This window comes from Crinia signifera, chromosome 5, assembly GCF_055691185.1.
Source record: "Crinia signifera chromosome 5, ASM5569118v1, whole genome shotgun sequence".
NCBI lineage: Eukaryota > Metazoa > Chordata > Amphibia > Anura > Myobatrachidae > Crinia > Crinia signifera.
Genome location: NC_139221.1, coordinates 316,711,206 through 316,736,220, shown reverse-complemented (window position 1 = coordinate 316,736,220; position 25,015 = coordinate 316,711,206). Strand labels below are relative to the sequence as shown.

The 25,015-nt window shown below is 46.6% G+C and overlaps 1 protein-coding gene across 1 annotated transcript in view; it reads left to right on the top strand.

Annotated features, from left to right (window-relative positions):
• The first annotated feature begins 703 nt into the window (after nt 1–703).
• Nucleotides 704–25,015, top strand: part of CCN4 (cellular communication network factor 4) — a 37,641-nt gene continuing 13,329 nt past the window's right edge. Inside the window, exon 1 of the mRNA XM_083186418.1 lies at nt 704–1,340. Within this exon, the coding sequence (XP_083042544.1) occupies nt 1,293–1,340 (48 nt within the window). The 5' untranslated portion in view covers nt 704–1,292. The remainder of the gene's footprint in view (nt 1,341–25,015) is intronic.

The following is a 25,015-nucleotide window of genomic DNA, read 5'->3' as shown; positions in this document are numbered from 1 at the left end:
CAGGTGGTAACCCTGCCTCCCCAGTAGCATCTTCTACTTGGCTTCCATCCTCATTCATAGATCAGACCATCATGCACAATGTATACTGGAGAGGTCATTTGTCTTTGGCCAGCTGCCATGGTGATACAATATTTAGAAAAATGTAATTGCTCTAGGGATGGCCATTGTTGACATTGCCATCAATGGCAATTCTGCAACTGGCCATCGATAGTGCTTAACTATGCAATGGCTGGCCATCAATATTTTTACATATCGGTGGTCATCCATTGTGTTTGATTGATTGGCCTGTGGGCTAATCAAAACATGGGGGCGGGGCTTTGCGGGTGTCGGGGGCAGAACTATGCTCCGTGTCCTGGCACTTTGGGGAAAAAAAAGCAAAACATCGTTTTGCTGTTCCATCGATGGAGGGAAACCATCTGGTTCTCCCCACTGATGGCAAAAGTATTCGACATCGACCATGAACCATCGATGATTTTCGAATCATCGATGGTCGATGGCCATCCCTACATTGCTCATGCGTGAGGGGAAATATCCATAGAAAATGCGTATGGGTAGTAAACGCAAAGTGGCCGGAGCTTGGCTGACATGAAGCGGGCGTTTGGGGGTTGTAACCGAATGTTTTCTGGCTGTGTCTGAAAAAAAAATACATTTTTTTTTTTAAGGTAGTGTCTCTGATGTCAGCCTTTTGACTGTACCTCCATAGTGTCGACCGAGCCACCGTGTCGCCTAATCGCAGTCATCTGAAACTTCTCCGATTAACGCTCCATCCTGAATAAATAGTCCCGACACCGGGAATCTCATTTGATTAAATAAATAAATCTAATTCCACAGTTGCAGCAGTTTTGCATAAGAGTCAAAGCAGGGAAACCGCAAAGATTAATTAAAGCCAGGTTTGGTAATTAGCTCTTGCCGATGGATGAAATGACTTTTACGTATGTTTTGAAGAATGTCGGCCGACGTGGTACTGTCGACACACTAATCACCAGCAGACTTCCAACGATGGCTCCCCCAGACCTGGCTATATAAGCAGCGATGTCTTTAAGAGCACACAGTAGACAGAGTGCAGCAGGAGGTGGGGAGAAGTGAATAGGAGGCTGTCTACAGAAGGGCTAGTCCTCACCCCTGACGTCAGACCTGTCTTTTAAAAAAGAGTGAGACAAAAGGACATAAGTAGTTTTTTGTGGTGCATCAGTTGGGATTTGTCTGGTACCTCATCCCTCCCAACCAGTGATTCTGCATCAAAGAGAACTCAGGCTGCCTCCAATCAATGTATTTAACGCTGGTTCCTAGTGATGAGACGGCTCCTACAGTGGATTGTAGCATCAATCAGCATTTCTCAGGTGAGTGGTGTCCTCACGATGCAATCTACGCCTGCCTCTGGCACACCTGCTGGCTGCCTTATACCAGCACTGCGGCAGTGAAGGAGTTAATCACTGCAGCAGCCCCTGACCAGAGTAAGATTTAATAATGAATTCTGTTTAATGTCATTTACTTGTTTGAATAGAAGTGAATTAAGTCTGCATGGTGAAATATCCATTATTGTTAACATTGTCTGAGGCACTCCCAGTTGCAAGCCCCAGCATAGCCTAATGTGCATGCTGAAACTTGTAGTTCTACAACTTCTTCAAAGCCACGTGTTGCTGCCACTGATCTGCTGTCATATAGATCTAAGAAATAAATGATGGGGGGCTGACATCATCTCATAACTATAGTACTATATATATTCACATTTTGTCCCCTTCTGAAGTTTTGGGTTCTGTCTGAACACACACGTGGCAGAGGCTGCATGCTGCGGGGGGGGGGTGGGGGGACAAATAACATTGGGAGACCAGTTCTGTGCTTGGAAGGAGAAGACTCATTTGCTGCACAATAAACAGTCCCAGTGTTCCCTGAGATTTCCCTGCTTCTTGGGTGAATGAATTCTTCACATTGCATCGGACCCCTGGCTGTGCTTGTTTCTGGGTCTGTTCCCTGCTCAGAATGTCCATTGTCCCAGTTATCTATTCCTCATTTAGGCATCCGGGATACGGCTAGGTATAGATCCTTGGAAGTCTGAACAAGTCCGTACTTTAAAGACGCCTGTGCTGACACCCCCTGAGGGGCACGTGGAGTAATGTATGCGTTTGTGCTACCAGTGATTCCTTGTCACTCTGCCGCTGTCAGACCTTAATCCCTTGGGAGGAGAGATCAGCATTCTTTATTTTCGTTGGAGCGAATGTGATACCTCTTTAGGGGGGGGAGCTGCTTTTATGCTTGTATTTATTTAAAAGATCTTTGATTTTTCTTTTTATATATATATATATATATATGTTATGCTTCCTCCAGTTCCAGACCCTAGTAATAATTTATCTTGGATGTGCCGTAACTGAGGAAGTGCCTGTCGCAGGTGCCCACTCATCTCCTCTCTTTGCAGCATCGCTGTGTGCCAGACACACAGACAGCAGAGTACCGTGAGGGCTTTGCGAGAGGCAGATAAGATACATGTGAGCTGTGCCAGTCTGCCAGCTGCCCGGAAGACAGCGACAGTGCACGTATGATCTACCTCTCACTGGCAGGTCAGGGTGACATGCCTGAGGGGATCTGGCTGATCACCTATGAGATGTTGAGCATTAGGTTTGTGTGACGCATTTCGCACCTTCATGGCATAATAACCATTGCATTGCTTGTATAGAAAAGGCTGGCAAAGGTTGACTTTTATAAGTGACATATTTCATTGATGCTGTGGTCATATACTAAAGTCAACAGATTTGTAGAAACATATTGCGTTTGGAATTGAACGCTTCGTTTTGGAGTTATGTGGCAAATCTGCCTGCCATTAATAAAAAATGCATCTTCATTGTGCTCTGGAAAATGTGACCATTAGTGAACTTTCCATGTGAACCTGCTGGGGCGACCTGTATCAAGTGACCTGTAGTAGTAGTACGTTTATTTATAAGGCGCCGCAAAGTGTCCGCAGCGCCGTACATAGCAAACAAAAAACAAATTACAAGGTAACGTACAGGGTGTGTTGAAAAATACAGTATAAATAGGGGTATAGCTGGTAGAAATAAAATCAGCATCAGTTCAGAAGTAGGTGTCAAAATTGTCGAGGAGACTGAAGATGAAGTAGAGGAAGAGAAGAACAGGAAAGGAGGACAGGTGAGGTAATGAGGTAGGGTGAGTACGTGAGGCAGGAGGACCCTACTCATAAGAGTAAACATACTAAAAATGAGGTGGGTGGACGAACGACAAACAACCGGATAAGTAGGAACGGAGGGGAACGGAGGCAGGATAGGAGGATCAAAAGAGGTTAGGAGGAGGGATAGGCTAGTCGAAAAAAGTGGGTTTTGAGGGAGCGCTTGAAGGAGGTAAGGGAATCAGAAAGCCTGATGGGTGGCGGGAGGTTGTTCCAGTGCAGGGGGGCAGCGCGAGAGAAGTCTTGGACACGGGAGTGGGAGGAGGTGACCTGCTGGGTGAACTGGAAACTGTGATAGTTATTTGCAGCCAACCAGTGAGCAGAGATATTTTAAAATTCAACTTCTAAGGGGGTAAAATGTTCTGTCCAGCAAACTGTTGCCCGGTAGAATCCAGGTCCAGCAGCTAGTTATATATAATTACCTCCTTACACCTAACCTGTGCAACATTTTGCTAACTGTTCAGTAATACTTTTTTCTTGGGCCACATGTGATTGTGTGATGTACGAACATAGCGGCTGAGTGACAGTTGTGCACCAGATCATTATGCAGGGGGGATCTGGCAATTTATCACACTGCTCAGGCTCTGTAACCAACGTTTAGCAAACTATGAGCGGTTCCTAGCCCTGCCCACCTCATCTGCATCCCCTCTTGGCATAGATGGACATGCAGGCTATTCAGTGGGGAGTGTACGCAGAGATCCATCACTGTAGACGGATTCCTATGGCGGCTTCTTACCAAGGAACCTCCACATAGACACCGTTAGCTCTAAACACACAAGGGGGGTTATTCTGGTTCATTCGTTCGGATACAAATTCGCATCCTTGCGAGTAAACCAGATCCCGCCTTACGAATGGTGGTACGCCGGCCCGCCATTCGCAAAGCGCCTACATTCGCAATGAGTGCGTATGGATGTTTACATAAACATCCATTCGCTGCCTGCGGGGGAACACCTGCATCATTCAGTCGTCGCCGACCATCGGAAGATGTGGAAGGTGCACGCATATGTAAGGGTGCTCCGAGCAACCATACATATGTGTGCATGTTCAGGGGGATAGTGAGCGGGCAGCTGACATCCTGCCCCCTGCATGTCCGTCACGGCCTCATTGGCATGAGAATGCCCAGCGTTCTTATGAGAAACGCCCATGAAACGATGGCCATTCCCCGGGCATGAAACGATGGGCTTCTCCCGGAGAGGTGAAATTCAAAGTAGGCAAGTATGGGCATTCCCATATGCTAATGGCCCAGCCCGGCACCCCACGACCGCCCCCCCCCCCCCCCCGCCCTTCGCCGGTATTTGCGCATTTATTTCCGAACACGCCATGTGAACTTCTCTGCGTCCGAATCGAGAGCTCGTTGTAAATCATCCTGGTATACAGTGGATATATAAAAAATGTATATTTCCCCTTTAACTCTGTTGATTACAAGTTTTGCAAACTGGGACAGAATCAGTAAAGCAAAAAAAAAGCAAGTTTCCCTTTCAGACATATATGGCAAAATCCCGGGATGTTTCAGGTGCACAATTCCGGGACTAGGGTATGTCTGAAAGGCTCTAGCCGGGATTTTAGTCCTCTAAAATCCTGGGTCCTGCGCACCTGCAATGGACCTAGGATTTTTAAAAACCCGGTTTAAAATCCCGGGTAGTATGTCTGAAAGGGGTCAAACCATGTTGCCATGCCAGGGGATCAAATACATTTATATTCTTTCTGTGCAGGGTAAATACTAGCTGATTTTGCATGTAGCCCACACATGCTAGACCTCTTTATTTTTACACTGCAATTTTGATTTCAGTTTGAACACACCCCACCCAAATCTATCTCTCTCTGCACATGTTACATCTGGCCCACCTGCAGTGCAGCATGGTTTTGTGAATGCCTTTATTTATTTTGTGCTTTTCTAACAAAGCTATATCATCCCCATTCCTAGGTATTTTGGATGTATAGGATGAAAACCTATACATTTTGTTAACCAGTGAGAACTGAATGCAGCCACACAAAACACACCCACGTGCTTGTCTGTGCATTCTGCAAGCCAGGTGTCCCTTCCTAGAAATGCAGTTCGATACACCTGAAAATACAGGTGCCGGTTGCGTGTGCACTCAAGCCGTAAGCTACAGTATGTCTGCTTCCTTCTTACTTGTGAAGTCATATAGTGCTCTGGGCTGCAAACGTCGCAAGGGTCAGTGCAGAGGTTTATCTCCAGCCTCAGACTTAGTAAATAAAGGTATTTATCGTTGTGCATTCCCTGCACATTGCCCAACATTTCCACAAGTGGGAAAGAGCTAATTGACCATATAGAGTAATGTAGGAGAAATCCAGGTAGCCTGTTACGCACAAGGAATTTGTGGCCTCGGGCTAACGATGCTATCTCCTGCCACAAGTACAGATATTCCTGCTAGAACTCACCAAAAAAGTTTTGTTCAGTGAAAAGTGAAACTTTAATAAGTTACTTATACATCGCTGTCACCTTTGTAAATACAGTTTAAATAAAGCTTGTTTTGAACTGGAACACGACATGAGCGTCTGTTTTTTTTTTATGAGTTGAAAATAACCCGTTTTTAAATCAGATAAGAATTTTTTATTTTTTTATGTTTAGAAATCATCCGGGAAAGGGTCCAAGAGCATAAAAATGTTGTGTTACAGTTTTTGGAACGGAAAGGAATATAATGCAGCACATTATACATTATCATTAACATGCCTGAAAACCAGATGTCTGCTGTCATTTAATAATTATAAAGCTAATTGAAAAATCTTTCGTGAGATTTCCACATTCCTTTGCAGAATAATGCCAGGGGGATGGGTATAAACACCGCAGAGAAAACATCACATGCACCATGTAGAATAGACAATGATATTTATGGATAGAAGTAACAAAGGGATCTATGCACTTAGCCTTGGAGAGCGAAAAAGCAAGTACCGACCAAACCGATTTCGTTTTTTTTTTCAAGCTAAGCATCTAACATGACAATTAGGAGCTTAATAAATGTACCCCAGAGCTACTTATTGTTTATGTAATAATATGTAATGGGAGTGGTATTGGAAGTAGAGAGAGATGGGAAGGGTGGGGAGAGATAGATGAAGAGGGAGATGGGAAAGGTGGAAAGAGAGAGAGAGAGATGGGAAGGGGGAGAAGGGAAGTGTGAGGGAGAGAGATTGGAAAGGGGAGATGGGAAGGGTGGGGATAGAAATGATAAGGTTGGGGAGAGCGATGGTAAGTGTGGGGGGGAGAGATGGGAAGGGGGTGATGGGGAAGGGTGGGGATAGAGATGGGAAGGGGGTGATGGGAAAGGGTGGGGAGAGAGATGGGAATGTAGAAATGGGAAGAGTAGGGGGGGAGAGATGGGAAGGGCAAGATGGGAACAGTGGGGAGAGAGATGAGAAGGGAGATAGGGGAAGAGTGGGAGAGAGAGATGGGAATGGTGACATGGGAAGGGTGTGGAGAGACATGGTAAGGGTAAGATGGGGTGGGGAAAAGAGAGATAAGACGAGGGAGATGGGGAAATGTGAGGGAGAGAAATAGAAAGGGTGGGAGAGAGAGATGAGAAGGGAGAGATGGGAAGTGTGGGGGAGAGAGATGAGACAGGGAAAAAAGTGGGGAAAGAGATGGGAAGGGGGAGATGGGAAGGGTGGGGTGAGAGAAGAAAACAGAGAGAAGGGAAGGGTGGCAGAGAGAGAGATGAGAGGAGAGATGGAAACAGAGAGATAGGAAGGTTGGAAGAGAGAGATGGGAAGGGTGAGGTAGAGAGAGGGAGAGAGATAGAAAGGGTGGGGGGAATCTTTCCCTTCCCATCTCTCTCCCCCTACTCTTCCCATATCTCCCTTCCCATCTCTCTCCCCACCCTTCCCCATCACCCCACTTCCCATCTCTCTCCCCACCCTTCCCCATCACCCCCTTCCCATCTCTCTCCCCACCCTTCCCCATCACCCCACTTCCCATCGCTTCCCCCCACACTTACCATCTCTCTCCCCACTAAAAACTAAATCGGTTTGGTCGGTACTTGAGATGGGGAGATGGGAAGTGTGGGGGAAAGAGATGAGAAGGGGGAGATGGGAAGGGTGGAGGAGAAAGATGGTAAGGGTGAGATGGGAAGTGTGGGGGATCCAAATTTAACCTGGTTGGAATTGGACCCATGACTTTAGCACTGTGCGATATCAATAATAACCACTAGACCATAAAATGTAATACTTTTAATATCTAAATATCTATAAATACATGGTGCCTCATGCCTCACTGGTGTCCCTAGTTCTTAGTGTATTGACAGAATAAACTGAAGGAAGGGAACAGGTCCGCTCCACTTTCTGAGATTTCATGGGTAGATGTATGAAGCAGTGATAAGGGAGGAGAAGTGAGCGAGAGGAGGAGTGGCCCATGGCAACCAATCAGCTGCCCTGTATAATTTTTATATTATGCAAATTACAAATGTTACTTCAGTGCTGATTGGTTGCCACGGGCCACTTCTCCTCTGGCTCCCTCCTCCCTTATCACTGCTTCATACATCTTCCCCACAGTTCCTTTAAAAACCACGCTCATGGTCAATACTATAAAGCTGTATCTGTAACCGGTCACTTCAGCTGAGCACAGATAGGATTATGTGCGGTTTGGCTGAAATTCCTGGAAGAAATACTTTACAATGAGGTGAGTTTTACGTCCCTCTGTGGAAGAACCATACAGGCTTCTAGGGAAATGATCTAACAAGATGGACAGCCGAGGCCCGGTTCAGTTCAAGTAAATCCTTCGAGTAGGAGATACAATAAAATAACACAAACAGAAAGGGTGACACAACTTAAAAATAATAAAAAAAAAAAAAAAAGAATTTTGAATATTTGAAATCATTCCGTTGGGTACCACAACTTTCTGGGCTCGTTGTCAGTCCTCGAATCTGCACTTCCATCCAAAGTCATCAGTTGGAAGATACTGTATGTTGCGGAGGAATGTCAGAGATTCCCAATACTCCTGCCAACTGGCAGTAACGGCCAGGTCGGAGCCCTCCAAATGCGGCTTTTATGCAAAAAGTTATGTTCCTGTATCTGAATTATTTAGGCAAAATCATCCTATCGTTTTGAGTTCAGTTACCTGTTCGGCCAGATCTGTCTCCTTACATAACACGGATTTGTTGAGAAAGACTTGTCCGATTAGGGGTTAAAAAAGGCCTGATTCTCAGTTGTACATAATTCCAAAACTCTTGACCCATTTCTCAGTTTTTTAAAGCAAACCCAAGAGCATGCACAGTGGGGGTAATTCACAGAGGGAAGCTCAGCAGCTGTGCGCTGCAGTGAGAGGGAAGCTTGGCAGCTGAGCGCTGCAGTGAGAGGGACGCTCATCAGCTGTGCGCTGCAGTGAGAGGGAAGCTCATCAGCTGTGCGCTGCAGTGAGAGGGAAGCTCATCAGCTGTGCGCTGCAGTGAGAGGGAAGCTCAGCAGCTGTGCGCTGCAGTGAGAGGGAAGCTCCGCAGCTGTGCGCTGCAGTGAGAGGGAAGCTCCGCAGCTGTGCGCTGCAGTGAGAGGAAAGCTCAGCAGCTGTGCACTGCAGTGAGAGGGAAGCTGTGCGCTGCAGTGAGAGGGAAGCTCCACAGCTGTGCCCTGCAATGAGAGGAAAGCTCATCAGCTGTGCGCTGCAGTGAGAGGAAAGCTCAGCAGCTGTGCGCTGCAGTGAGAGGGAAGCTCCACAGCAGAGCGCTGCAGTGAGAGGAAAGCTCAGCAGCTGTGCGCTGCAGTGAGAGGGAAGCTCAGCAGCTGTGCGCTGCAGTGAGAGGGAAGCTCATCAGCTGTGCGCTGCATTGAGAAGGAAGCTCAGCAGCTGTTCGGTGCAGTGAGAGGGAAGCTCAGCAGCTGTGCGCTTCAGTGAGAGGAAAGCTCCGCAGCTGTGCGCTGCAGTGTGAGGAAAGCTCAGCAGCTGTGCGCTGCAGTGAGAGGGAAGCTGTGCGCTGCAGTGAGAGGGAAGCGCCACAGCTGAGCGCTGCAGTGAGAGGGAAGCTCAGAAGCTGTACACTGCAGTGAGAGGGAAGCTCAGCAGCTGTGCGGTGCAGTGAGAGGGAAGCTCAGCAGCTGTGCGCTGCAGTGAGAGGGAAGCTCAGCAGCTGTGCGGTGCAGTGAGATGGAAGCTCAGCAGCTGTGCGCTGCAGTGAGAGGGAAGCTCAGCAGCTGTGCGCTGCAGTGAGAGGGAAGCTCAGCAGCTGTGCGGTGCAGTGAGAGGGAAGCTCAGCAGCTGAGCGCTGCAGTGAGAGGGAAGCTCAGCAGCTGTGAGCTGAAGATGCTAACTTGCAGAATATATATTTTGATTAACTTTGTCCTCACAATTCTTCTGTTATATAGTTATTTCCCGCAGACATTTATTGCCACTGTGTGTTATAGCTAAGTGTAGTATTCAGTTATACCAATGACATTCCCTTCATGTCTTACCTATGGCGGCCAGGCAGCGATACAAGTTACCAGGTAGGAAAATGTAGCGCAGTAAATACGTAATTAAAACAACATCAGTGCCTAGTGTAGGGTGACATCAGTGCCTAGTGTAGGGTGACATCAGTAAAGGGAAATACACGAATGCTGTTAATGAGGACTAAAAGCAGCGTTTATGGGGAACTGTTCCCGGATGAATAGTTTAGTAACTATGACATAATGCGGTCACCTGTCTGCAGCAAGTTAACATGTTGATAGTAGAGTCTCATTAGGACCCTGTAGGGTTCTAGGCAAGATTCTGGTTTGAATCCTGGCCCCACCCCCAAAAGAACATGCAAAGTGGATTGGTGTTATTCAGGAAAATCGGTGGCCAATGGCTCCAAGTAACAGTCTAGATAGGCTAACAGACGATTTGGCTCTGGTCGGAACAATCACAGTGACAGCAGGGCCGTCAAGAGCAGGTTTGGGTCTGAGTACTGCAGGGGGTGTGACCAAAATTGTTGAGTCGTGGACACACCTCCTCTCAAAATACATTTGTGCTCAGCCAGAGGCAGATCCAGGGAGTGGGACAATCAGTGCGATCTCCCCCTCCTTGTCTTCCCACTACCTGTGGCCAATGTTTAGCAGCACAAGGGCACAGGAGGCAAGGAGAATAGGACCTGTCCGAAAGAAGGAGAAAAAGGCTCTGCGGATTGGGGCGGGGCTTAATGACACAGTCAAGTATTTTAGCCCTGCCTCTTGCACAATGTCACTGATTTTTCAGTATGCCTTCATCTTCATCCTGCCCACTTCACTTAGGAAGCAGTAGGTTGCGGGTGGATGTGGGAGAGCCACCTTTCCTTCCAGGACAGCAGGGGACTACTCCATAAATTGGGAGTCTCCCACAGCTTCCAGGAGGGTAGGCCAGGAATTATTCCTGCTCATATGCTGTAATAAGTAGATCTATCAACCGGGATTAGGGGAACCGGCTAATCTCACACCATCACCAGGGTGGTAATCCCATAGGATTACATACACCACTGATTCCTGCCAATAAACAGCACTGCAGCCATACAGTCCACACAGGAACAGTGTGTCAGACATCACGAGGCTGCCCGCTGGCTGCATAGTATTATAGTAATTACAGTATATACTGATAACCAGCTCTTTCTGATACTGTGCAAATCCGAGTTGCAGGGGGCGTAACTAGATATTCGTAGGCCCCACAGCAAAAGTTTTTAAGGGCCCCCTATTTAGCAACTAATGATAAATATATGTAAAACATATTGGTCCCATAGCAGCTGCACCACTTGCACCTATGGTAGTTACTTCCTTGCCGAGTTGGAAAAAACAAACTTGCCGTCAAGATGAACACAAATCCAGGCACAGCCACATCCTCCAACCATAGCACCTGGCGCCCTCTAGTGGCCATGCAAAAAACATCATTATGTTCTTCATGCAGAGTAAAGAAACATAGGGGCTGTTTTAGACTTGTTCGTTAGGGTCTGAATGTGCAACCTCCTTGAGCGAACGGCGAGCTTCACACTTGCCGAGTCCAGCTTGGGCTCCAGGGCAGGAAGGGGGCAGGAGTAGTGGAAAACTGGTGTGGTGATGCCTGTTTGGGGTAGGTGGCTGAAGTCTCATGACGTCAGCGCCCGCCCCCGAATTCGGAGAACTGCGGCCGCTAGAAATGTCAGTCCAGGCCGACTCTTCTTAGCGAAGGCAGGAGAGATCCATTTGATGGAATGAGTTAGCGTACACATCCCCTCGCATGTTAGGGGAGAGATTCCAGTGGCGGGGGGGGGGGGGGGGGGTACGGACGGGCGTTTAATCAGGGGCATTTTCCTGTTCGCTAGGCTGCAAGTGGGTCTGAATCAGGCCATACAAGCGCTTGGGCTGCCAGGATCAGTGCCCTCCAGCGCCGGACTGATAACAGGGTAGTCAGAGAGTTTAAGCAGCGATACAGGAAAAGTGCACAAAACGCACAACTAAAAAACACAATTTGAATTTTTTTTCCAGGATTTGCGAGCAATATTTAAATACAGTTTTCGTAAAAATAAAATAACACGAAATATACAATAGCCGATGTTCCAATTAGTGGTGTCGGTCTCTGACATTGCTCTGTGTGGAGTCTGTACTTATGATATAAATAGGAGGAGAGGATCAGCTGTCCTCCAGGCGTGTGCGGGCTGCAACAGAAGACTACTGTGCTCTCTACATCGCAGGTTCCTGTGAAATATTCCCTTTGTATCAGCACCATGCGAGAATAGAAGCCACTGACTTTCATTAATGATTTCACAGACCTGTGCTGGGAAATTCTACACCACCTCTACAGGAGGAATATTGTGGTTTATAGTCTCAGCCCTGGATCAGTTTCCTCAGCTCTGTGGCTTTGTCTTGTATGTACATTATTCACAATTGAAACACCCCCCCCCCCACATCGAAATCATTCACAGAGCAAGTCATGAGCTCACGGGAACATTCCAGCTCCCTGCTGTAACCTGCGGCGGGTGCACTTATGTGCGCTGCTAGTTAACTTTATAAAACGTGTCAGAGATGGAAGTTTATAATTATGACCCAATAGACATTTACTAGGCAAAATTCATCTAGTGCAATTGGCCTAGGACACCGGAGGCTAGAGAGAGAACACATAGTGGAATGGGTATGGCTCATTGGATAGACTGTCATAGACCTAGTAAGCATTAGGTCAACACCACTAGGTAGACATGCATGAAGGTCGACATGGGTAATGTCGACACAAGCATTAGGTTGACACAAGCATTGGGTTGACATGGGGAAGGTTGACAGTCAAAAGGTGGACATGGGGTTTCTTAATTTTTCTAGTCCCGGATGTCGACACAGACGACATGGACACTGAAACCTAGCACCACATTCCCTCGCTGTGCTCGCCATGCTTTGGCCACGGTGGCCACAATATTTTATTCTCCCGCTACGCCCTAATGGATGGTAAGGCACATGTCAACTTAAAAAAAAAAAAGCGCCAAGACCCATGTCAACCTTTTGACTGTCGACCTTCACAAATGTCGACCTAGTGTTTGTGTCGACCCAATGACCCTGTCAACCTTCAGTCATGTCAACCTTCATGCATGTCGACCTAATGCTTGTAGTCCTAGTGACCGTATCCCAGAAGAACAGGTAGAGGCACTATTTGGCTGCAGTATACATTATATCATTGGTTGTGCACCGTGTTACTGAGCGTAGTAATTCAGCTGTAATGGGTGACAGGGTTATACTCTGTGGCTTAATATGACCAGTGCCTTCTGTTAGGGCAGGGGTTCTCAAACTCGGTCCTCCGCACCCCACACAGTTCACGTTTTCCAGGTCACCCGACAGGCGCACTCATTACACATTACTGACACATTATAAAAGATCCATAGGTGGAGGTAATTATTGCACTTCTGTGAGGAGACCTGCAAAACATGCAAAGTGTGGGGTCCTGAGGACCAAGTTTGAGATCCTGTGTGTTAGGGTGTGATATAGCTCAAAGACCATCCTCCACTGTACAGTCAGCAGCTCTGATTGGACGATGGGCCGTGTCATTGGATGGACTAATCAGAGAAGGTGGGTGGAGCCATGCTGGCATGATCGAGCTCACAGATAAACTCTATAGCCCCTGCATTGCTACTACCCCTTTATTTTGGTGTACGGTCAATAGGCTGACATTGTCTAGGCCAGGCATTCCCAACCACGGTCCTCAAGGCACACTAACAGTGCAGGTTTTAGTGATATCCAGGCTTGAGCACAGGTGACTTAATTAGTACCTTAGTGATTCTAATGAAACCATTTGTGCTGAAGCCTGGATATCACTAAAACTTGCACTGTTGGTGTGCCTTGAGGACCGTGGTTGGGAATGCCTGGTCTAGGCCAACAGTCAAAAGTTTGATCGCTATTTGTCAACAGCCAAGAGGTGTTGACCTTTTTACTGTCCACCAATAGTGGTCAACCCATATCCCCCCCCGTTTTCGCATTCTCTGTAAATCCATTAAACATTGGCGGCAATTCATTGACCATTGATGATTGCTTTCTATTGGTGGCTGATGGCCATGAGTAGGAAGAGTAGACTGACCGTCTTCCAGTTGTTGCCAACCATCAATGTTCCCTGACCCACCACCACCACCACATGATTCTTTCCCATTGCTTGCTGTGTCGGACTGGGGCACGTAAGGCCCACTGGGGAGGAAGAATCAATAGGCAGCCATGTTGTCCAACAGTCTGTGGTCCTGCTACACCAAGTAACTGAACCACTAATTGAATAACAATGGATTCAAGTGCGTAGTCTAGAACCTGACCCATAAAAGATGAGCAGGGACCCCAAGGCAATGTGTCCCACAGGACACATTCCTGTCCTCCAGTGGTCCAGTCTGACCCTGGCTGCTTACACTCATTGACCATATTTGACCTTCTATGTCCACTTCGCATCCATACTAACAACCGTTGGTTACATTACGATAGTTATGCGAGCTTACACTGCTGCCACTTCCTGCATCCTCTGAACGATCCAGAACTACAGTATATTAGAATTTTTCTCTTGATGACATCACCAGTTCCCATGGCAATGACCTCATTGCTCCAAGTGGTGAATTGCATATCTCCTAAAACGAGATTGGATGGTGGAAAAAAATGAAAACTGTTATTCTGGGTGAACCCAGCCAGGGCCGGATTATAATGGGGGCACAAGGGGTCAGTGCTCCTGGGCCCTCCTCTAGCTAGGGGCCCCCTGTGGTTGGCATGTATTTAAAAAAATATATATTTTATTTTTTTAAGCCAAAGGTTTTGTGCATGGGAGTGGGGTAATGCTGTAGCTTCACCTATCTGCCAATGTGACAATGATTAATGGTGCTGAGCATTGGGAGCCAAGTGTGCAGTACATTACTGGGAGTTGACTAAGTCCCATGACACTTTGCACCAGAGGGCAGAGGCTGAGACGTTTGTGCTGAGCTCTGATTGGTGGAGCTCATTACATGCTTCTCAGTCCCATGGATAACAGCAGCAGCAGCAGCCTAGTCATGGAAGGGTTTTTAATCCCTCCCATGACTGTGAGGTCTCCTACAGAGTAAGGTGCAGAGGGACAAACACAGGCTTTTCATGTGGTATGTATGTATGTATGTATGTATGTGTGTGTGTGTGTGTTTGTGTGAGTGAGTATGTGTGTGTATATATATATATATATATATATATATATATATATATATATATATATACTCTGCAAAAAGAATGAGTATATTGGCTGTACATATTGCCTGCAGGATGGCACCGGAGCAAGATATTTGTATAATATATATATATATATATATATATATATATATATATATATATATATATATATATATATATATCCCCTTAAGTTACCCATTGACCAAGTTTATACTGCCTTTACTATGTGTTTTGACAGTGTAATATTCCCGCATGCAGTTTGCAGCCAGTAAAATCAAGTGCAAGGGGGCCCCCCTGTCTAAAGTGCCCCGGGCCCCCCGAAGGCTTAATCTGGCACTGAACCCAGCACTTGGCAAAATACATAGAAATCATTCCTGGCATTGAGATGGAAAACACATGTGTTCAATAAGGAGATAATCACCTTTAATAAGCAAATGGCAGTAGTGCATTTATAACACCTTAAAAAAAACGATCAGCAATTATTACTTTGACGAATGCACTTTACTAGTGACGTGATCACTTTACTTATAGGTTCCTTGTAACAGCTAGGCCATAGCTGCCACAGGCCAGATATACTAAACTGTGGAGTGTGATAAAGTAGAGAGAGATAATGGTATATTTAGCCTTGGAGAGAGTAAGTGGCCAGCCAATCAGCTCCTATCTGTCATATTACAGGCTGTGTTTGCAAAATGAAAGTTAGGAACAGATTGCCTGGTACTGTACTTTACCTTTCTCCAGGGCTTAGTACATCTACCCCACAGAGACAGCACTTTCTGTATTTAGGGGGGAATTAATGCAATACCTGGATCACACCCCATTAAAAAAAATTAAACAAGAGGGAGAGAGAGGACAGGCTGCCGCTGCTGCTGTCTCTATCTCCAGCTCAGCATACTGCCCTGAGCAGTGTGTGCTGGGCTGGGGAGAGAGACTGTGCTGCGGTGGCATCCTGTCATCTCTCTCCCCACTGCCCGGTTCCTTGCACCGGGGTAGCGGGACCCTCTAGAAGGCCCAGGTAAAAAAGTAAAGGCCCCATCCCCCCCCCCCCCCCCCCCTCAACACCACTGCCCCATGGTTGGCACTGCACAGTAATTCTGATTGCAGCAGGGTACCATTCCAGCCGCCCTGCTAGCCAGATGCAGGGGCTGTGGGTGAGCAGCTGTGCAGTTACAGCCCTGATAAATAGGTCCCTAATTGGGAATGTTGAAAAAAAAAAAGAGAGAATTGAGACCAGTCCAGCGTCAAAATAACTTGTATGTTCTCATGAATTATTCTCGAACAATTATAATTGCCCTTTAATCTTTTTCTTTTAAGGCTAATATGGTATTAATGGTAGTAATGTACTTTTTACATAACGGAACACATAACGATTAATTACAAAGTGTTCTATAATAACCATCTGGTGCGAGAAACTAATGACAGAAAGGAAATACAGTATAAAACACATTGCAGGAATATTCTTCAAAGCGGTTCTGTACGGCCGTTGTATGGCATGGACAGAAATGAGTCTCTGTTACTTTGAACGGGACATTAAAGGGGCAAAAACCACCAAAGTATTTTTACTTTAATTATGGATTTCCTGTGAAAAGAACAGAAAAAAAAGCATAAATGAAATAACACACTTCGAGCTCACCAACGTTTCCCCGCAGACCCTTATGGGAATAGCTTCTGCTGTCTGCCTTCCACCCCCTCTCCAGTGTCATGTTGCTCTCTCTCATCAGCATCACATTCCTGTGACACTGACGGCTGTGAGTCAGGCGCTGACTGGCTACTGGGGAGGAATGATGGGTCAGTGAGTGCGGAGATAAAACCCTTTCACCGCCACAGTGCATTCAGACTGTAGGTGGCTCAACAGGGTCAGTGCTGAGCATGTTCAGCTACTGTGGTTTGTATAATGGGCCTTGCCACGTTTGGGTGTGTACCCCGTTCTTACTGCCGCAAAAACCCGGGTATTTGCCAAGGCAAGCAGTCATTTCCTGTGTCCTGTCTCAGTGTGAAAGGGTCTTTGTGAAATTCCAGGGTGTTATGCCCTGGGAATTAGACAGGTGGGTGTACGGTAGTGTGAACAGCACAGACCCGTGTTTTTCACACATGATGCCAAAAAACAAGCTCATTGGGGGATGTAATCATGTGAAATGTGACAGCCAGCCAATAAAAGCAGTTTTTTAAACAGCCAATCACAGCAATTTGTACAAATTTCCCAACACCCAATCAAATTCCACACACTTGTTGGAAAGCAGTGTGAAAGGGGCAGACACGGGAAATTCCCAGGTCTGAGGTGCAGTGTGGAGGGGGTCTGTTGAGCTGACAAGCTCTGTGCCCGGCCAAAAATCCTGCATGAAAAACCTGGGATTTTGCAGGGGAGGCAATGAGAACGCAGCATAACGCTAGTTTTTGCTGTGTTACCCTATAAAAACCTATGGGTTTCTTTCCACAGTGAACATATCAAACTTGCCTACCTGTAGCGTCTCCTCTACGGGATAAGCCCAAAGAGGAGACTGCAGCTTTTCTGGGGGCGGAGCTTGCTATCATTAAGCACCGCCTCCGTTCCTGTAAGTGTCGTGATTTGTGGGTCTTCAGGGAGGGGGTGGTACTAAATTATGGGTACTTGTGACTTATCTGGGCGCCCGATGTTGAAATTGTATGCCAGTACCCTAAGCATGCGATTTGATATGATTTGACACGATTTCCCTTGAAATTCCCTTGAAGAGAAAATCGCTATTGCATTGTATGCTATTGTATTGCATGCGATGCGATTTGATGCGATTTTAATATGTACAGGCACCCAGATGCCTGTTTCATATGTGAAATGGCCCCCCAGACCCCATTTTTAATTGTATACCCACCCTGATGGCTAAATGACCCCCATTGTGAAAGCCACCCCACTATCAACGCCAACCCGAAGCGTGGCGAGCGCAGCGAGCCCGCGAGGGGCGGCGGTACGTGTCCTCCGACCTTTTCATACCCCCACAATCCACGTCGGCGTGGAGTTGATTTTACATAGTGTGGCGAGCGCAGCGAGCGGACGTGGATACCTTCACAGCTATACGCGTCCCCTTGCGGGCTTCACAGGTATCCGCGTCCGCTCGCCACGCTTCGGGCTCGGTGGCTCGCTGCGCTCGCCACACTATATAAAATCAACTCCACGCCGACGTGGATAGTGGGGGTATGAAAAGGTCGGAGGACGCGTACCGCTGCGCTCGCCACGCTTCGGGTTGGCGTTGATAGTGGGGTGGCGTTAACAATGGGGGGCATTTAGCCATCAGGGTGGGAATACAATTAAAAATGGGGTCTGGGGGGCCATTTCACATATGAAACAGGCATCTGGGTGCCTTCACATATTAAAATCGCGGCAAATCGCATCGCATGCAATCTGATTGTATGCGATGCGGTTTGACGTGATTTTTAGGTGCGATGAAGAAAAAGATAAGTCACAAGTACCAGTTATGCGATTTGTGTAAGTTTAGCCCGGGCTACTCCCCAAAAGAGCCGCAATTGCCGTTATTTGACCGGCAGAGGAAGGCGTGCCCATCCTTCCGGGGGCCCGGGAGGTGGAGACGATTTTGGGACCCTCCCAGCCATTCTGGGAAGGTAGGTAAGTGTGGTACATAAGTTAGTGCATATGTGATTAGTATCACTGCGATGTGTAGCAAAATGGACCGCAAAGGCTTAGTACAAACAGACCAATAACTGGAGCTTGGTTGGTACTTTATCTCTCTCCAAGCTTTGATTAAACTGCACCTAAGGGCCGGAATCTAATTAGATATTTGAACGAGCAATGTTTTTAACTGCATATGCGTCAGCCGACCTCTCCATGGATTATGGATTTCTTCAATGTAATTTTCCAGCATTTTAGTTGGAACTTCCTTTACTATTCGAGCTTCGCCCTAATCTGCAGGAGCGGTCCCAGGGGCTGATTAAGAGGTTGATACTATGGCAGCCGCTGAGTCTTTGTACGCAGCAGCTGTGCGAAAATACGCCAAATCCAACCACTGCCGGCTTCAGAATTCCCACAAAACTGAGGTGACACCCCTTTGTTTTGTGCATTAGTCCCGCCTCCTCCCCCACAACAGTCCCCGCCTCCCCGCCTACCGGTAGCAGCCTGGAGATTGTCCTCCACTGACACAAATACACTCCTTAGCCAAAATCCTTCTTGGGATTACTATAGAAAGACATTTGGACTAGTATATGGCGATGGAACATATTCAAAGCCACTATGTCCATGATTACATAGAGTAACACCAGAACACCCAGGTTTATTCTCACCTACAGGAAACTTGAGAACTGAATTAGCAGTTAGCTGAAGTGGGCAGTGACTTGCAGCATAAGGCCCCGCCCTCTTGTGGCGTAATGCCGTGATTGGCCAGTCTATGGGAAAGGTAGTGCTGACATTTGACACTCCTCCATAGAATTGCATGTTATTATTGGCCCCGCCCTCTCTTCATAGACCTGCAAATCCCTGTATTATGCAGCAAGGTGGTGGCAATTATCATTTCCCTATGTGTATATGACCCCTTGAATCGGTTCATGATTATCTCGTGTCACATTTATGCTGTATAAACGGTTTGAGATGTACATATGGGATGCAGTCAAAATCCCGACATTTAAAATCTCGACAAGGCCAAAATCCCGACATTTGACTTTCTATTCGCAACCATTCGAAACTCATTCACAAATTTGATCATGGCGGGCTTTTACTCTGTGGGTGGCAACAGGGCTCTTCAGAAAATATTTATTCTGGCAAGAGTCCACATCCACGTGGACTCACCACTCCTGAAGTAAGCTATGTGAAAGTACATTCTACACTAATTGGGGGTCGACCCCATAATCCCGGGTCAACACTTTTCATGTTGACTTTTGATGAACATCCTCATGCATGTATCGTCTCACAATGCAATCAGTTACATAGCACACGTGGTATTATTATAGATAGGGGCATCAGATATCCTGGCCTGCATGCAGCCACCGCTATTTCCGTTTTGGTATATCAGACGATACTGAGTAATATTTGGACAGATGATGACATCGCTGCGGGACACCACTGAATATCTCCGGAATAACTTACTCCAGTCGCTTACATCCACGTGTCCCAGCTTCACCTTTCAGCTTATGAAACTCGCTAAACGTTGGGATTCCAATAATACGTCCAGTGACTGTAAAGTTCTTGTACTTGGCAAGCGGCAGTCACATCGTGTAATGTCGTTAAGACGTATTTCCAGAGACATCGGCTCTGAGTGGTGCTTAAAGGGAGAGTATCGTGCAGCCACATTCCGGCTTTAAGTGGGGAGACGTATGAAATCTTGGAGAGACATAAAGAACCAATCAGCTCCTAACTGCCATGTTACACGCTGTGTTTGAAAAATGACAGAAGCTGATTTGTTGGCCCTTTATCTCGTTACTTTATCACCCTACAAGCTTTACACTAATCTTACAATAGACTGTACATTAGTAATGTATCTATTTGCAAGCACTGCACCTATCCCCCCCCCCCCCCCCAAATGTATTGGTAGGTCAATTGGCTCCCAACAAATTAACCCTAGAATGTCTGTGTGTGCGTGTACATGTGGTAGGGAATATAGATTGTAAGCTCCAGTGCGGCAGGGACTGAATGTTCAAATATTCTTTGTGAAGCGATTTCTGCTTGAAATTTTGTATAAGAAACTGGTAATAAATAATAAATAAATACATTTTGCAACAATTTAATTGTCTATTACAGAGGATAGGGAGTGAGGTAGTGCGCCCTCTTCTGGCCAGAGTCTGTTATGCAGCTTGCACTTCAAATTCTCTTTCACAGACATCAGAATCAGCTTTATTGGCCAGGTGTACTTGCATATACTAGGAATTAGATTTAGGTTGCTGTGCAACAGTCGGTTAGGTGACAATTAAACAGTGACAGTACAGATATACATAACACATACAGGTATACACTAGATGTACCCTGGTTATAGACACAGGGAACATATATTTTCTGGGCAGCACAGCGCCTAGGCAGCGTTTAGGACAACATCTAGGAAATGCTTCAGTGTAGGAAAAACATCAGAATCTCTTTATTGCCAATTATACATGACAAGTAATAACAAGTAATATGACAGGGACAATATGGGTGGGGGCATCGCGGTGGTACATATGTAGCTTTTAATATTGTGGTTGCTTGGGGAAAGAAACGGTTCCTCTTCCTGACTGTCTTCACTGGTTGCGAGCTGTACCTTGGCTCCTACCGGATGGCAACCTTTTGAACGAGTCATGAGCAGGAGGTAGACGGTCACGACTAAGGGATTATTTGTTGCTATGGGCAACCAATCAGATTATGGGCCTTATTCTGGTTCACTCTTAGAGGCAAATTCCTTCTTAGCTGGACAAAACCATGTGCACTGCAGGTGGGGCAGTAGTAACATGTGCAGAGAGAATTAGATTTGAGTGGGGTTTTTCTTCAAAGTGAGATCCCTGCACAGAAACAAAATAACTCTCCCAAATCTAATTCTCTCTGCACATGTTACATCTGCCCCACCTGCAGTGCACATGGTTATGTCCAGCTAAGAAGGAATTTGCCTCAAAGAGTGAACTAGAATAAGGCCCTATATCTGTTATTTTCTAGAAGGTGATAAATAAATAAGAAGTAGTATCTGATTGGTTGCTATGGGAAACATCCCATTTTAGTAAATAAACTCCTATGGGACTGCAGAGTATCGCATTCACACTGGTCCAGTCATGTCACAGCACTGAGCGCCATACTATACTTGCTGACTTCATTTCTTCTCTCGAAGACAAGCCCGGCGAGGAGACGCAGCACGCCACTTCAATAGGCCCCGCCCCCAATGTGCAGAAATGCCCGCGATTCGTGGTTCCACCAATCAGTGTAGCATGTACCCACTACTTGCTATTCGGCTAACACTGCGCTCTGTACACTTTACTGTCCATGTGGACTCCGATTGGGAACTTTAAAAACTCAGGTGTCGACCATCCCATACCTCCAAACATCTGAAGTAGGAGAAGCAGGATCCTGCGCACACTGACGAGTTTGTGGCCTAGCGGCAAGGGGGCGTGGCCTATATTCATGATGCTTCCACTAGGCCCGCCCCCATTTTTTTTTAACAAAATTGTTTTTAAAATGGAGAAAATATTTAGAATAATCTGAGTAAGTTGATCTGTTTCCCACAGGACCCAGCAGGATCACACAAAAGCACGCGGCCCAAAAAAAATTGGGCGTGGCCTAGCGATATAGGGCGTGGCCTATTTCCGCCTGTGGGGTTGGTGAGATAGTGACCCCCACCCCCCGCAGCAGGACACCGCCGGCCCCGGGAGGGACACGGGAATGTCCCAGAAACCAAACCATGACATCCAGCGAATAGCGAGACAGTCGGGAGGTATGCACTGCGCTTGTGTATGGGCCGCAATGCACATGTGCGATGGCGCGCTGCAATGAAAACCTGCTACTTTCTTTTTCACTAGCTGTTCACAGGAAGTAGGCGTCTGTGGGTGTTAACCGGCCATTTAGTGGGAATGTTAATGAAAACGCTAGGGGTGATGGGAAAAAAAGCTGCGGTTGTCAGGGAAAAATTTGTCTATAACACAAAAAAAATTCTAATTTGAAATACTGTTTAAAAATAAAAAATGAACACAACGTATTTTAACTTCAAACCTGGACAGCGAATGCAAAGTCGTTGATCGGGTGAAACGGAATCAAATTTCACTCCTTTTTGAAAAACGTTCGAGAATCGTTGCTCCTGTCCTGAAACACTTTGCAAGCCCCATTTGAAAACCAGGCCCATACAGACAAGGGATGAAGACTGATGTAAAACAACCTAAAACACCTGTAATCCTTCACCTGCTGTACAAATAATCTCGGCGGCAGGAAGAAAGACGGAATTTGTGAAAAATGGAAGCCTTCCAAGACAATATTTGGTAACCGTGGAAACCAGTGATGCGCGCACACTCCTATAGCCAGAAGTATGTACAGATCTAATATTTCATCCTGAGACGTGGCAGGGACACCAGGAATGCAGAGCGAGAGGGATTATTTCGCTTAAGAAGCTGAAGTCACAGAAATAACTTTATCCAAAAATATAGCTGCCGTGACCAAAATAGCCCGGCGCTTGTTTTCTACACTTGTGATTATGAAATGATGTTATTTCCGCTCAGCGCTCCACAGGCGGCTTGGGGCCTGATTCAGACCTGTTCACTAGCCAGCGTATATTCGCCGTCCCGCCAAATGCCGCACCCCCGCCGCATAAATATTGAGCAAACGCCCACTTGCTTAGTTTACCAGATGTGAGTGTGCCATGTCCCCATGGGGGCGTGGCTTATGGCATCCCCACGAGTCAGCTCCCCCCCCCACCCCAGCAGAGGCCACACCCCTTTATCGAGAGTCCTGATTTCTCCAACCACAAAGTTGGGCGGATCTACTAGGTTTTGCAGCTTGTGGCATCCAGTGCAAGTGGTTTATCACCTACACATAATGAGTCTGAGTGTGTGTGGGGGCCCTGGGGGACCACCCGCCTATGTGTTGTTAATCTGGTCCTGGACATAAGAATGTTGACATGGTTGTAATGTTGACAGTGTCAGAAAGTTCATCATGCCGACACTGATGAAACGTCAACAGGATCAGAATGTCGACGATCTATTTCTACACTATCCCTAACTGTCATGCCAACATTTTCACATGTCATATGGCAACAGTGTCCATGTCAACCTTTTCCAATCATAGACTGTTATGATAACATGTAACCATGTAGACATAATAACAATCAACATTCTGGTGTCAGCATTTTCACATTCTATACAGGATGCTTTAGGAACCTCATGATTTTTGGGGTAGTCCCTGGTACCCCAGAAGAGTGGGCACCCTGTCCACTTCCCACTGAATTGGGAGAATAAGACTGGGACACCGTGGTCTGTGCAGAGGGGGCGGGGCCTGATGATGTGGCTCTAACAGTGGTATTTTGGCCCCACCCCTATTCAAATATACATTTTCTGCTAGGGGCGGGCTCTAATAGCGCAAATAGTGCAGCCTCATCCCCGCCCATCTGCATCTCCTCTCCGGGCTCCACCTCCTACCAGAGAGGAGGTCACAAAAGTAATAAAGTATGCATATTTTACTATAACAATGCCCACATGCACTACACTCCTGTGTCAGACTACTTGTAGTAAATATAAGGTTGTGCAAATGACCTCACACCGGGTTCAGAAATCAGCCCGACATCACCTTTCCCAAATCTCCTCTTCGCAGATGTTCTGGCTAATATCATAGTTCTATTGTCTGACGGCTGCCATCAGCCTGTTTCTATAAACTCCATGAGGCAGATGTACAGAACAAGGCCTTGGAGGGAGAGACACTGTAGAGATATAATGTACCAGCCAATCAGATCCTAACTGACATTTTTCAAACTGTGGGGGCAGATGTATTAAGCCTGATTGCATATGCGATTAGTATGAATGCGGTAGCCGGGGAAGAGGGTCAGCGGATGTTAGAATTAGGCCCAATATTATTCGATTTTGTGTTTTACAAAATGAAACTATAGTTTTTTTTAAAAAAAATGCTACGTACCATGGCATACCTCCCAACAGTCCCTATTTTAGCGGGACAGTCCCGATTATTAGGGCCTGTCCCGCTGTCCCACCCGCAGGCGGCAGTGTCCCGCGGTGAGGGGGGCTGTTGGGAGTCCCCCCTGTCAGCTGCTAAGCACGGGGAATAAACACACAGCGTCTATTCCCGCAGCCAGGGGGCTGGGGGCATGGCTAGAGGCTCACAGAGCCTCTGGGTCATGCCCCCATAGCGGCAAAATGGGGGCGTGCATCATCAGTGTCCCGGGTCCTGCGACCAGAAAGTTGGGAGGTATGCCATGGTAGTTTTTTTTTTTTTTAACAATGATTATAAAGAGTTATTTCGATAGAGTCCATCCCCTTTAAAGATAAATTTAAGGGGGGCTTTTAAGTATAACACGGTAATAACAGCAGTTTGAAAGAAGGGGTTTATTCACTAATGCTTAAAGAGAGATTGGATGGATATAAAGTAGCAGCCAACCAGCACCTAACTGTCATTATTACAACACAGAATGTAACATGGACGTTAGGTGCACATTTGACAGTACTTTATCTCTCTCTACTAAATCTCTCTCCAAGGCTGTAATGTTAAAAATGTCTTTTAATTATTTAATGCTTACAAATACTTAGACATACTAATATTGGTGCGGATGTGATCTGTGATTTCCAAACTGTCTTCTAACAAGTCCCAGCATTCCCTGGTGACAAGCTGAGCGGGCATGCTGGAACTCCTAGTCCCACAGCTGCCAGCTTCCT